Below are 15,527 nucleotides of genomic sequence, written 5' to 3' on the forward strand. Positions count from 1 at the left end.
CTTCCTGGCCTCTACTGCCTCAGATAACCTCTCCCTGTCACACAGTCCAGCTTGATTCCACAGAGGAAGTGAAGGCCCGTTCAGGTTTTGTCGCCTCTGGTGACCAAAGACAGTCAATAGTTTCTCATTTTTTGTCTTTCAGTAACAAAAAGGCTGCTAATGGCCATGACTTAGCCTCTTTCAACAGAACCTCAGGACTTAAACCACAGAGCCTGGCTACACTCCTGGGAGAAGGAAAAATAACTTTCCTTTTTAAGAATAAATTAACAGTTGTAAACAAAAGAAATTGACTTGGAAGCTAATTTCTTAATTACTGCTCTAGTAGTTACTGATTCAGTGCCCTGCTTCCAACTCTAGAGCTGGTGCCCTGCCCTGAGGCCCTGCTTGTGGCTGAAAGCCTGGAACCCTACCTAGTTCCCACTGGCCTTGTTTCCTGGGGTGGGTGCATCAGCTTCGTCATGCAGCCCACACAGTAGAAGATGCCAAGCCAGCTCTCCCAGAAGCATGACTGCCTCCTGCTTGGCTTATTTGAAGTTTTTGGCTTAATCTACTATGAAGCAGTTTTCAGTCAAATTGAAGTACCTGTTCTGTCACACACGTGGTAAAAGTGAGTCAGAGGGGATGCCATTCTCTTCTGACCTAAGGTACGTTCTAAATGGCAGGCTCCCAGGTCACGTCCATTGCCATCCCCCAGCGTGATATACTGGCAGGGACTATTTCTCAATGCTCTTTTCCTCCCATATGTTTGAGTTATTCTAGCAGCTGGAATCAGTGTGCTTAAAAATTAAATATGAGTCAGGAATGCAATTTGTCTGTGAGTAACAGAAAAAACGATTTCAGTGGCTTAAAATCCAGAGGTGTGTGATTCGTAATGTGGGGTTTGGACATTAAATTACACAGCAAATGGGGGAAAAAAGTGAAAAAGAAGCAGGGCCAGCTGTATCTGTTCCCTTTTACTAGGAAAGAAACACTTCTCCAGAAATCCTCAAGTTTGATTTTCTCTTAGGTGTCACTGCCCAGAACTGGGTCATAAGACCATCTTGGCTGCAGGGGACAGTTAGACTATTAGAGAACAAGATTATCATAATTAACTCAGATACTTTGATTCACTCTTTTCTCGGGGCTGGGCAAGAGATCACTCCGAATAAAATCAGGCTTCTAATAGCCAGGACCCCACAAGGAATGGGTATTGGACAGACAGTTCTCATTGCCTGCCCCAAATCAACTGAGTTGTAGAAGCCACAGGCTACTGAACTTGAGGCTGAGTTTTGAATCTTTTGGGACACAATTATCAAACAGTTGTGTGTAAGTCTCCTAGGCTATCTTATCCTATGCTGCCTGGTGGGCGGTAGGTGTTCTATACATATTTATTAAATAAATGAATGAAGAAAACAAATCTAGAGGAAAGTGGATGATGAGAACAGCATAGATTCAGTAAGAGTAAGTCAGGCCAAACTTTATATCCTTTAAAAGTTTTTGATGGAGTAATTGTTGTATTTGAGATCAGGGCGTGTCACAGATATTTTGTCATTGGATTTCGGCAAGTCAGTTGACACTGTTCCTCATAACATTCTTGCAGAGAAAAAAGCGCACACGTCACAATTTGACGGATGTAGCTGAAGCAAAACTTAGTGAGAAGTTTATAGCACTAATATATTTGTATTAGAAAAGAAGACAGGTCTCAACTCAAATCACTGATCTCAGGGTGGTATTTCAAGGTGTTGAGTCCCAGCCTTTATAAGGTGTGTTTTCACCATCATTCAGTTCAGAGTACTTTCTAATTTTCATTCCGATTTATTTATTCTTTAAACGGTGGGGTGTTTATTCTGTTTGTTTTTGTTTTTTAGAAGCATGTTAGTTTCCAAATATTTGGGGATTTTCCAGATACCTCTAAGTTAATGATTTCTAATTTCCATTGTAGTCAGAGTATGTTTTATGTGATTTGAATCCTTATAAATCTATTGAGACTTGTTTTATGGCAGGTTTTACCAAGACACGTTCCGTATTCACTTGAAAAAATGATATTCTATCTATGCGTGTAGTGTTCTATAAATGTCAATTAGGCCACGTTGGTTGACAGTATTGTACAAGCCTTGTATATCTTTACTGATTTTTCTGCCTAATTGCTCAGTTATGGAAACAGAGGTGCTGAAATTACTGTTTATAATCATGGATTTTTCTATTTCTCCTTGAAAGTCTGTCCGTTTTTGATTCATATATTTGGAAGCTTTGTACTAGATGCATGAATATTTAGAATTGTTTCTTCCCCTTGATGGATTGACTCCTTTATCATTATGAAATGATCCTCTTTATTTCTGGTAATATTCTTTGTATTGAAATCTACTTTGTATGATATTAATATAACCACCCATATTTCTTCTGATTATCATTAGCATGGTACATTGTTTTTCAATCGTTTAACTTATTTGTCTTTATATTTAGAGTGATTTTTTTTTCTTTTTATAGATGGCATACAGTTGGTTCTTGCTTTTTTCTCCAGTCTGACAATCTTTGCCTTTTAACTGGGGTGATTACTTATATGCATGAATTTAAATCTACCATCTTGCTATGTGTTTCTTCTTTCTCAATCCATTTTCCTTTCCTTTCTCCTCATTTACTGCCTTCTTTTGGATTCGAGTGACTTTTTTTTTTTTAATGATTCTGCTTTATTTTCTTCGTTGATGTATTAGCTACAACTCTTTGTTTTACTTTTACGGCAGTTGTTTTAAGAGTTGGAGTATACATCTTTACCTTCAAGTATATTACACCACGTTATGCTTCGTATAAGAATATTACAACAACAGATACTTCCCCCTTTCTGGATGTTGTGCTGTCATCATACATTTTATTTCTACATATATTATAACTCCCCCAAATATTGTTTTTATTTTTGCATTAAGCTATTATCTTTTAAAAGAGTTTTAAAAGGGAAAAAAATTATTTACCTACAGATTTATGATTTCTTGAGCTCTTAATTCCTTTATGTAGATGCAAATTTCCATCTGGCTGTATTTTCTACCTGAAGGAGTTTCTTTTAACATTGCTTGTAGTGTCTGCTGGTGGTGAATTCTTTCAGCTTTTGTGTGTCAGATATGTCTTTATTTTGTCTTGTGTCTGAGATACATGTTTGGGGAAAGAATCCTAAACTGACAGTTTTCTTTCTGAGTACTTTAAAAATGCTGCTTCACTATCTTCTCATTTGCATATTCCTGATGAGAAGTCTCCTGACATTCTGATCTTTGTTCCTCTGCACTGTAATGTGTCTTTTTTCCTCTGTTTTTAAGATTTTTCACTTTATCACTGGTTGTAAGCAATTTAATTGAGATGTTCTTTGGTATAGTTTTCTTCTTGTTTCTACTTAGAGTTTGCTGAGCTTCTTGGATTTGTGAATTTATAGTTTTAATCAAATATGGTAAGTTTTCAGCCATTATTTTTTCAAATATGTATTTCTGATATTTCTCCTTTTCTTCAGGGATGCCAGTTGCATATATATTAAGCTCACTGATACTCTGTTCATTTCTAGTTTCAGTCTTTACTTTTTTCTATTTGTGTTTCATTTTGGATAGTTTCTATTGCAACATTTTCTGGTTCTTTTTTTTTTTTCCAGTAACGTCTAACCTGCTGTTCATCCTGTACAAGTGATGTGTGCATGTGTGTGTGTTAAAAATCTCAGACAATGGTTTTATAATATCTAATGTTTGATTTGGGTCTTTTTTAAGTTTTCCACATCTCTGCTTAACTCAATCTTGCCTCTACTTTCTTGGACTTACAGAATATAGTTGTAAGTATGTTTTAGTGTCCTTATTTACCAATTCTATCATCTCTGTCATTTCTGGGACTCTTTCAGTTAATTAATTTTTCTCCTCATTGTGGTTCATTCTTTCCTGCTTCCTTTTGCATCCCTGATGATTTTTTTTTTTTTTTTTTTTTTGCGGTATGCACACCTCTCACTGTTGTGGCCTCTCCTGTTGTGGAGCACAAGCTCCAGACGCGCAGGCTCAGCGGCCATGGCTCACGGGCCCAGCCGCTCTGCGGCATGTGGGATCTTCCCGGACCAGGGCACGAACCCGTGTCCCCTGCATCGGCAGGCAGACTCTCAACCACTGTGCCACCAGGGAAGCCCATCCCTGATGATTTTTGATTGGAAGAGTAACATTGTGAATTTTACATTGTTGGGTGCTAGATATTTTTGATATCCTTTAAGTATTCTTGTACTTTGTTTTGGGATATTTTGTTCTTGTGAAGTTTGATCCTTTGGGGGCTGCCTTTTAAGATTTGTTAGGTAGGTCCAGAGAAGTTTTACTCTACAGTTAATTTTACCCCACTACTGAGGCAAGACTTTTTGAGTTGCGAATTATGGGATTTTCCAGGCCTTATTCCTGGTCCCATATGTTCACTGGTTATCTTTTCACTCTGCCTTGTGGGAAGAGGCACACCTCTCTGGTACTCTACTCCCAATTCCAGCTGTTTTGGCCTTCCTGGTCTCCCAGTTCTAGCTTCTCAACTCAGAAAGTCTACCTAGCTCTCCCTGGATTACCCCTGTCTGCACTATAGCCTGGCAACTCTTTCTAGACAGTAGGCTGAGGCAATCATAGTGCTTAACCTCATTCACTTCCTTTCCCTTATGGACCACAGTCCTGCACTGCTTGCTGTTTTATATATTTTGCTTTTTAAAAAAAATTTTTTTTATTGTTGTTGTCATCTTAGCAGGAGAGTAAATTCAATCCTTCAGTCCTTGTTGCTCCACCTTGGCTGACTAGATTGGATCTGGATTACTATAAGTTATTGTGGTTCTGTGGATAAAAGACTGCCAAGGGTGTCACTTGCTTCCAAAACAGTTCTCATTTAGTAATCTGTGCACTGCAGTCCACATCTCCTCCAAGTACTGTAAACTCTTGTGCAGTGGGTGTTGCAGAAGAGTTGCCTACAAATGAAGTTTATATAAGAACCTAATTTTCCCCTCTGGCTTACACTTTAATTCCTGTGGTGCTCTACATCATTTCTCATTACTTTCTCTTTAACAGTGACTTCAAATCCTGTGACTTTCCTGTATTTTCTCCCCTCCTTTTCTTTTTCTTTCTTTCTTTCTTTCTTTTTTTTTTAATGTCAGGGGTCAGTAATCTGTACACAAATTTCATGATATTTTGGGATGAGAATTCATCTTATTCTAGTCATCATAGGCCTTAAATACTTAGGTGTGTGCTTAGAGCTAAGGTGTGTGAGGGGGCGTTGAATAAAGACAGGGTCCTTGACTTCAAGAAGCTCAAAATCTTTTTTTAAATGAATAACAATTCCTGCTGTTTTGAATTGTCTTGGGATGGATTTACAAACAGAAGTAGGAAGTGCCAGAGAAAGAACTCTTGTTTTACTTCTTGTTCCTTAGCTTCAACAAGTAGTTACTGTGTTTACTGTTATGTATTTACTATAACAAAGTATCATAGTGTTACCTAAGAAACAGGCACTGGGACTTCTCTGGCCGTCCAGTGGTTAAGGTTTTGCCTTCCAATGCAGGGGGTGTGGGTTGGATCCCTGGTGGGGGAGCTAAGATCCCATGTGCCTTGTGGTCCCAAACCCAAAATGTAAAACAGAAGCGATATTGTAACAAATTTAGTAAAGACTTAAATGACAGTGTGTTTATGGAGGGCTGGAGACATCAGGGAAGGCTCGGAGTCCTAGTTCAACACAGAACTTGTCAAATTTAGCTGAGAGAGGTGTGAGCACAGTTAGGAGTATGAGGGCCCAGGGCTTGACAAGGGACGATGGGAGAGGCTGAAGCAGGGGCTCTTGATGGAGAACAGTGGGAAAAGTAGAGGCCTCTCTGTGTAAGCCTTAGATGCCAGGCTCAGGCATTTGGACTGTGGGAGCTGTGGATGGTTTTTGATGGATGGACATGGGCAGAGATTGTTTGGAAGAGAGGGTTAGGGTTCATGTGTGCAGAGGAGATGAGGACTGGTGGCAGAGGCGTGACGGCAGGGATTATGCCTTAACGATCTTTGTACCGTCTGCTAGTTCATAGTTAATGCTTGTTGCTTAAGTGCATGTAAAAGGTTATCTTTTCCCTTCTAAATTGCTAATCTCTTGATAACCACTGGCCTTGTCAATGGTACGACAAATACTGTGAAAGAAACTCTTTGTGCCCCTTGTTAATTTGTTTCAAGGACCAAAGGCAGAGAAATTTGGACTCGGGCTCGTCCAAGCCTTATTTCTCTCTCTTTTAATTCCTTATATTCTTCCTTTAGGAAAAGGCACTCAGCCACTGTTTGGAAAACTACACAACAGGGTCATTCCCAATCCCTACCTCCCTCATGCCCAATAAATTCTGCAGTCTTACAAATCTCATAAAAAGACAGCCCACGTGCAGGCTCCCAGGAAAGCCGGGCGGAGATACAAACTTCTAGAGGAACAGAGCTCACGCAACGCAGATGCACCCACACTCACGTGACTCAGCGCCCAGGCAGAATCACCGCGCGTTTAGGCAGCACACGCCGTACCTGGCCACACAAACACACTCGCGGGCACACCTTCTACTCTCGGACCTATCCCCAGTGCCCGAGGCCACGAGCCCCGCAGAGCCCCGGCCGCTGGGCCCTGGCGCCTAGCCCCAGCCCTGGCCCTCCCGGAAGTGGCTGGCCCTCGGCTGCGCTCGTCACCCCAGGCGCCGGTTGCGTCATCATGGCGCGACGTTGCTGCAGCGCCGGCGGAGGCTTGAAGTGCGGGCGGCTTTAGAGGAGAAGCCGGCGGAGCCGAGGGTGCGAGCGGCCAGGGCGGGAGCGGGCTGCGGGAGGCTGCTCGCGCCGGGAGCGCCGGGACAGGTGCGTGGTCGCCCTCTCACCGGGCCCGGCGCTACTCCAGCAAGCTGCCGGGCGGTCCGCTCCCCCCGGCCCTCTCCCTCGAGCTCCCGGCTTCCCCCTGAGAGATGGGCCCGGCTCGTGCCGGCGTGGGGGTCGGGCTTTTTCTCTCCCCGGGAGACCGGGCTGCGGCAGGTTTCCCCTGGGCGAGAGGGAAGTCCCTGTGAGCTCAGTCCCCCGCGCACCCGAAGGGCACGTGGAGTCATTGGCTTTGGCGTTGAGGCAGCAAGGGTGCTCTGGGAGCAGCTGGTGCTGGGGACAGTCCGTTGACAGATGACCACTGATTGAACTGAGCACTCACTGTGCGTCAGACACTGTGCCAGGCGTCTTAGGGGTATTATCCAGTCCTCCCAGCAACCCAGGAGGTAAGATTTATCAGATCATGCCCATTTTCCAGATGGGGAAACCAAGGCATGGAAGTTAACCAACTCGTCCAAAGTCACACAGATGGTAAGCAGGGGGGATTCGAACTCTGATCTGTTTGGCTTCAGAGCTGGCCCTCCTGCCTCTGTCGCTTTTAAAACCCACAGTTGGCTCCCCTCAGCCCACAGCCTGGCGCCTCCAGGATTCTCTTTTTTTTTTTACGGGGGGGTGGTGTACTTTTCAACCTTGGACAAACGTGGGGGGGGGGGTGTGAAGCGTGGACTTCCTATTGGCACAAGACTGTTTCCACCTCTCATCCTGCCCTCGTCACAGGGGCCAGACGAGTCTTCATTTTCCCAGGCAGCAGCTGGCTCCGCCGGTTGTAGTTACATTCTGCACCTGAAACTGATAGCTGAGTTTTATATTATAATACAGAAGAGCTTTCATGCCAGGTGCATTGCTTTACTATTCCCTCCCCTCGCCTGTTATGGTAGATTGTTACTCACATAAAATTGTTAAGACTGTGTATAGTCATGCTGAGGATAACAGTTACCACTGTAAATCCACATGGGGATTGTAAAGAAACCGGCATCTGCCCTCCAAGGAACACTGTTAACTTGGACATGACCTTTCAAGGTTTTAAAGGACTAATTTAAGGTCAGGTGAGAAATAGTCAAATGCTAAAATAATTTGGGAATTACGTTAGAAAATTCTTATATTTTAAGTTAATATCTATTTTCTTTAGCAGGTCACTGTTAGTGAACATTTTTTCCTAGGGTAGGAAAAGGCTTATTGAAAAGATATGAAAACTTATAAATCAGATATTTTGGAACAGTGTACTTTTGTCTTAGAGCTGTGTAGATGTATTAAAATTGCAAACATCATTTCATTTAAGGCAGCACAAGAAAATTCAGAGCTTAATTCAGTTGAAGTGGGAAACTTGAGAGGTGCTCTCATTACCGTTACCCATTTTACATTGCACAGTGTGTATGACGAAGAATTCCCAGCACATAATTTTTCAAAATTATCTACTTGTGTGCATACATGTAACTTTAATTTAATAAATGCGTATCTTCATACTTCCAGGAACTATTCAGTTACACAGGTGAAATAATTATTTGTCACATACCTGAAATCAGCTGTTATTTACCCTCGTGAATTCATAGCTGTTTTGTTCATGAAGTCCAAAGATAAAGAATGTTGTTTTTTGTTTTTTTTTAAAATCAGGATGGCCTGGATTCATATATACACATCAAAGTCCTTTTTTACACATTGACTAAACACGGGGAAGTCCTCCATAGTTCATTTGACATCCTATCATGGGGCAAAATAATACAGAAATCAGAATTTTGAGTTCTAGTATTTGCTCTCTGGATCCCTCATTAACTTATATGGTATACATTTTTTTTATAGCGCATGATTTGGGAGTTACGCTTTGTGACATGGATGAATCTGCACTGACCCTTGGCATGATAGATGTTTCTTATTTGCCAAATTCATCTGAATACAGTATTGGTCGATGTAAGCATGCAAGCGAGGAATGGGTAAGTTTAAGATACAGGTTAAAAGCATTCAGCCTAAAGATGTTCATTTCAGTGTGTATGAAGGTGGAAACACTGGAAGCAACAGAAATTGAAATAGAGGTTAATAGCTACAGAAACTACCTCCAGCTGTTAGAAGATTTGTTTATGAAGTCTAATATTTAAAACTTCTTATGGTATTATGTTATTGGGAAGAGAAAATTGGGTAGGAAATTTAAGTACAGTGATTATGTTAAAAAGCAATAGGAAAAAAAACCTATTAGTTGTTTTGGGTGGTGTAATTATAAAGAGATTTTTTTTTTTCTTTTCGTATCTGTTTTCCATGATTGCATTTCACAAGTGTGAATTTTGTAATGGAAGTAAACTTTATTTCAAAAATTGAAAATAGGAGATTTTAGTATGTGTCTCAATCCAAAGGGCATGCCTTTTTTTTTTTTTGTATTTTCCCTATGTCAATATAACATGGCATGTTTTAAATGTTTCCCGAGCACTATCTGCTTTAGATAAAAAATGATGTTGGAGTTTTGGGTGGTTTTTTGGTTTATTTTTGAGAATGTGATATCAGTGGGATTTGAGCAACTGATGAACTCAAAGTTAAGAGAAAATTATTTAAAACAGAAGAGCAGAGTTTGACCCTAATTGGATAGTATGGCTATAATTTAAATTCCAGACTTTAAACTCTATTGTTAGGATGAAGGAATATTATATAAGTTTACCTTGGTTTTCATTTAAAGTAAAATATTTTAAACCGTATTATAACAAGTTGTTTACTCTCTGAGTAAGGCCTTTGTCGTTCTTTTGTGGGAGCGTGTGATTTAAGAGGGAGTGAGGTGAATTGTTAGCATAGGGCTCCCGGAGTCTGACTTTATTCCTTCTGCGACTGTCAGAAGGCTAGCTGACCTTTTATAACTTAGTTTTTAAACCTTTGAATGCTGCTTTGAGTGTTGCCAGCTATTGCTGTTCTTAGGTGCTCAATTTTTGCTTATGTTTGCAGTGTTGGTCATAGAGGGAGCACCTTGAATGAAAAATCACTCTGAGAAACACATGCCACCAAAAAGAAGATATGTCAGAAGTTTCTCTTCTATCTGAAATAGCTTAGAGATCAAGTGGACAAGTATAATTTTCTTGTTACTGACACACTATTTTTTCTTAATATTTATTAGGGTGAGTGTCGTTTCAGACCGACTGTCTTCAGATCTGCAACCTTGAAGTGGAAAGAAAGCCTAATGAGCCGGAAAAGGCCCTTTGTAGGAAGATGTTGTTATTCCTGTACTCCCCAGAGCTGGGTAAGAATGCTGCCTTTAATACCTTTGTTGACCTTTAATAAACAGAGTGAAATATGTGACACAGGTTTCCAACTTTGTGTGAATTTTATTATTGTGTAGTCTTAATGGACTTAATGCATTTTTAGAACTTAGGCCCATCTTTATAAACCAAATATTCCAAGTAAAGATGTTGACTCAGTTTTTCTTTCCATTCATTTATTCAGTGAATGTTGGTCTAACAGTTGATGCCAGGCTATATTTTGTTTTGTTTTTTCATTTTAATATGACTTTAGAGGGAGAGTAGATCTTACTTTAAGATAACCCTTCCAAAGAGTTGGTGGGAACCTTCATGTAACTTCAAGATGTTGCAATTTAGCACTGAAAGTTAAAATCCTAGCAAGATGGATGAGAGAGAGAGAGAGAGAGAGTGCGCGCGCCCGCGAGAGAGAGCTCACACATGAGCGTGGAGCAGGACAGAATAAGAAATTAAAGCAGTGGCTTTGCCCTTTTGCTAAGTGTCTGTTCCTGCGGTGGAGGGAGTGAGGGGTTTCGGTTGACTCTGTCATAGGGAAGGATGGTTACTAGAATGTTATGATGAAGATTTAAGAAGGAGTGTGCATGCGCTTGTTGTTCGTATTTGATGGAAAAAACAAGCCATACAAAATCTTCCACATTAGAGTGCAGTGTTTGGGAAGAGTCGATTGGATGAGAAGTATGCTTCTGAGGGCATTTTGCCAGAGGGATGAGTTAGCACAGGAATGTAGACTCTAATGTGGCTGTGTTCTAAGGCAGTAGACTTACCTTTTAAAACGTATAACTGGATGGTAAGCTCTCTCTGGGATGGGCCAGTTACCAGGACATTTAAGTGCCATTTATTAACCCTGCAATTTATAGAAGTTGCTTATAACCTGTGTGAATAGCTAACAGTGCTGTGAGAATTCTCCACTCAGGTTTGGCTTGGCAGAAAGTCTTGTATAAGGAATTTACTAATCTGAGAGAGATTTGTGTGATACCCAAGCAGTTTATGTTAAATATTCAGGTCTGCTCAAGAGTATCCTGATAGAAATATTGTTCCTCTTAAATCACAAGTGCCTTGTTGCAAGATTATGGTGGAAGTGAAGGATCATGGACATTTTCTAGTCTAGGAGTAAGGCCACTTCAGATTAATAGGCCAGTAGAAATAAAGATTTAAATAGATCATGTGGCTTTTCTTTTTAGATCTGGCATCTCATCTAATTCTAATTTTGAATGCTTAAAAGATCAAAACAATACCTTAACTCTAATGTGTTCTTCAGTCAGAAGAGAGTGTAAGAAATTATTTGGTGGTGGTGATGGTCTGGGGTGGGGATAGGTGAGTAGTATAACAGATAATTGATTTTTGCCTACGTATAGTACCTGATAGAGCTAAACTTGATCTTATATTCTTCCATGGCATGTTTTTCTAAAATAATTTTTGTTTGACAGTATTTTTGTAGTAATTTTTTGACATTTGCTACCCTTTCTATGAAATCCTATTTTCCTTTTCTCTAAGGAGATATCACTTAAGTATTTTGACATCTTTTATTGAGGGTACATTGTGCTTTCTCAGCATTTATTTGTGGAAAGTTTACCTTTTTGCCCCCATTGTTAAAGTTATGGCCTTTCTCTTTTTAGCAGAGCTATTTCTGGATTATCTTTCAAGATTACCTGTAAAGAGGGTGACCTTTAGCCATATGTTGTCTCATTAAGTAGACAGTCATTTTAGGGGAATAGACCACATTCTTTGAAGCAAGATCTGGGATTGAATCCTAAACTTCTGCAAGCCTCAGTTTTCCTATCTATAAAATGGGGATAATAATTCTTATGTGTCAGGATTATTGGGAGATTTAGTAATCTCACAATAACTACATGATACTTAGCATAGTATTTTTGTATTTTGAAAACACTGAAATCTCCAGTATTCCTGTCAATGACTTAAGCTGTCTCTGGCTTTAACTCTTTTTGGTTGGGGGTGGGGAGTAGGGCAGGAAAGTGAGAAACAGTAGTTCCTTTGAAAGCTGCTGATGATTAGTTTTGAGTTTGTGACCTTCTTAGAAGGCTAAAAAGTAGTTTTCAATAAAACACCATTTTTCTTCATCTCAGATTTTTGAAGCAATGCCTTACTTTATGCTTGAATTATAAAAGTCCTCAAGAACTAATAATGTGAGTCCTTCACCAGCAATCCAGTCATATATTTATGTCTAATTTTATTTTGTTTTATGTAGGATAAATTTTTCAACCCCAGTATCCCATCTTTGGGTTTGCGGAATGTTATTTATATCAATGAAACTCACACAAGGTAAAAAGACATTTCTTATACTTCTAATGCATGTCAAGAGAAAAATTCCATAATAACCAGTTAACACACTTTAAGATGAATCTCTTTATTTATTTTTTTTAGAGTTAATAAGATACTAACTTCTGACACAAAAGGCTTTATCTAAAAATTAGAACCTGAGAAGACCTATTGCTATTTCCTGCTGTAATTATATAATATTTTCATGAGTATGTATATATCACTTCTGGCTTTCTTTACCTTATTCAGATATTGATGCTGCAGCTGAAATGTGCCAAAATGTGACAGAGATATGTGTGAGGAGAGGTGTAGGTTTGAATGTCTTATGATCTATTATTATTTTATACCTCAAAGAAAGTGTAACTTTTTGAAATCTGCCTATCTACAGAGATTTAGAAGATATTTTTCTCTATTGAACAGATGTTCTTTGATTTATTATTAGCTTAAGACTTTTCTTAGAATTCTTACTTCTAAATTCCAGGCATATGGGGATAGGCTGTTAGGCATCAGAGTGGGAGAAAAGAGGCTTTGTTCTAAGTGAATTTAGTCTAGGGGATGAGGAAAGAGAGGGAATGTCTGCGAGACAAGAGAGAAACGGCAGCCAAAAATGCTACCAGTCCTTATAATTCTAAGATTAAATGCCTGTAGTAGGTAAGTAGTAGGCTCAGGTGATGAGAAATACACAAAATTCCATAAAAAAAACTGATCCAAGAAGTCAAATACTTAAATTTTAAGTCTTTCTGATTTTACTACTCATATTTTGATGATGATATTATAAATGAGCATGATAATATTTGGGTATAAAGTTTTTTTTAAAATAGAACTAAAGTCAAGGGATGTGTTTTTTCCAATTTCCATGCTACCCTTTCTTCTCTCTCTCTCTTGCTCTCAAGTTTAAAGGAAAGAGGAGAAATTTTTTTTTCCTTTGGTTGACATGATTAAGATCCTAAGCAAAAGAATCCCATTGAGTCTTTTCTTTATGTAAGTAGATATTTTACATACAAAACCGAGGAGTTCATTTGTGGTCCTCAGTTGGAGGCAGTTAAGAAAAAAAAGCATATGAGATACACATACACACACACACACATTTTTTAGCGTATGTTGTATTGACCAGGCAGTGTGGAACTATTCAGTGTAATAAGCTACCTGTGCAAGTGAGTTGGCTATTTAGCTCTTCTGTGTGTTGCATGAAGCATAGCCTAAACATTTTTACACACACACACACACACACACACACACACACACACACACACACACTCTGCTTTCAGTCCATTGTGAAGGGATTTCATCAAGAGTTTGGACTTTGTACATTCCAGTAATAATTTTGAAAATATTCACTGATAGAAGAGTTTAGAATTAAACACTTAACATATTGGGCTAAGTTTTCAGAGAAATGAGACAAAGGAAAGGAGGAAGAAAAAGAATGTCAGGAAGGAGAGATGAAGGAACTTTTTTTTTTTTTTGCGGTACACGGGCCTCTCACCACCGTGGCCTTTGCCGTTGCGGAGCACAGGCTCCGGACGCGCAGGCTCAGCGGCCATGGCTCATGGGTCCAGCCGCTCCGTGGCATGTGGGATCTTCCCGGACCAGGGCACAAACCCGTGTCCCCTGCATCAGCAGGCGGACTCTCAACCACTGCGCCACAAGGGAAGCCCCCTCAAATTACTTTTCCTCAATTGAAGCCTTTTTGGATCTTTCCAGAATTACTTTATTATTGAAATCTTCTAGTGTTTATATGCTTATCATTATGGAGGACATGATAATGAGGCATTATATAATCATTACAAATGGTTTCAAATCACCACATAATGGAAGTTTGTAGCATTCTTATTCTAGATCCCTGTCCTTAACCCCCATACACATAACACATAGTCACTGTCCCTGATGGGAGTATGTCCTGTTCCCTAGGTATGCTGAATGTGTTTTCAAAAAAGCTACCCAAACAGTAAGAACTCCTGGCTTCATAAGCGCAGAGCACAAATATTCAGACCACTGTCTAGTTTCCTTGACTTCTCTCAACTGATCAACTTTGTCAATTCAATTTGACAGTCAGTGATCACCTTAGAAGAATTACTGTAATAACAACAAAAAAAGTAGCCCTTCATGGTAGGAAAAGACTCCCAAATTATTTTTTATGGCCCACAGCTATAGATATAAGCTATATAGCTTATATATAAGGCATTCAACATATTTGGTTTTTCAAATGGTGTTAAAGTAAGATGCTTGTATTTCTTTTGTTTTTATATTTGGATTATTAGTTTGCGGAGTAACACTATTCAAGCATTAATACATAAATTCCAAGTTTAAGTTTTAGCTGAGAGTACATGAAGGAAATTAGAAATAAAACTGTCTGCATAGCATCCTGAACTACTTACTAAGGAGAATTTGCTACAGGAGAACCCTAAATCTCTGGAATAGATGAAATGAGGATTTGTTTTTACAGGAGGAGAACCTGTGTAGTTTAAGCAACTTGTTTTAGGTATTCCTAGAGTACTTCTCTGCTAAATCATTTTCACGTTGCAGGCATCGAGGATGGCTTGCAAGACGTCTTTCTTACGTGCTTTTTGTTCAAGAGCGAGATGTCCATAAAGGCATGTTTGCCACCAACGTGACTGAAAACGTACTGAACAGCAGTAGGTAAGGGTGGGACGCTGCTGTAAAGGGGAAATGTAGGGATGGGCAGTGGGTGTGGGGAAGTAATTTCCTTTATCAACCTTTAGTTTCTCTGGGACTCTGTCTCAAGAGGTGTTTGTGTTTCCAAACGTTCAATGTTCAAGCTCCAGAAGAAAGCAAGGAAAGGCAAGAGAACAGATGGTTTTGGTGCCATGTGGGAATAGCAGTCTTGTTTCATGCATTAATAATTGAATGGGCTTCTAATAAATGAAAGGCGAGTTGGAGTTCAGATATGCACATATTTCCAGAGTTCTCTGTTAAGTGTTCTGTAATATGAATGTTTGGGATGATGCATTTCCTATTTTATAGCCAGAAGAGAAGCGAGTTTGATATTTCTGTCAAATAATTGTTAAGTACCTGGGCACAAATTCTTGTATTAGAAAGTCATTATTAGAAATTTTAAGAGAATGGGATAAGTGTCCTTGCCCTCAGAGGATCTTGCTTAAAAATGAAAGAGACTGACTTGAACTCAAAAGGATTGGGGAAATCGTTATGAAGCTCAGCCATTAGACTATGGGAGTTT

General features: G+C 39.6%; 1 protein-coding gene across 1 annotated transcript in view; it reads left to right on the plus strand.

Moving 5' to 3' along the window:
* The window catches only part of GPAM (glycerol-3-phosphate acyltransferase, mitochondrial), a 67,506-nt gene that overhangs the window by 20,314 nt on the left and 31,665 nt on the right, over positions 1-15,527 (plus strand). The window contains exons 3-7 of the mRNA XM_082854452.1: positions 7,246-7,298; positions 8,625-8,755; positions 9,916-10,038; positions 12,261-12,334; positions 14,855-14,968. Of these exons, the coding sequence (XP_082710578.1) occupies positions 7,246-7,298; positions 8,625-8,755; positions 9,916-10,038; positions 12,261-12,334; positions 14,855-14,968 (495 nt within the window). The remainder of the gene's footprint in view (positions 1-7,245; positions 7,299-8,624; positions 8,756-9,915; positions 10,039-12,260; positions 12,335-14,854; positions 14,969-15,527) is intronic.

This window comes from Leucopleurus acutus (assembly GCF_964270905.1).
Source record: "Leucopleurus acutus genome assembly, chromosome: 14".
Classification (NCBI taxonomy): domain Eukaryota; kingdom Metazoa; phylum Chordata; class Mammalia; order Artiodactyla; family Delphinidae; genus Leucopleurus; species Leucopleurus acutus.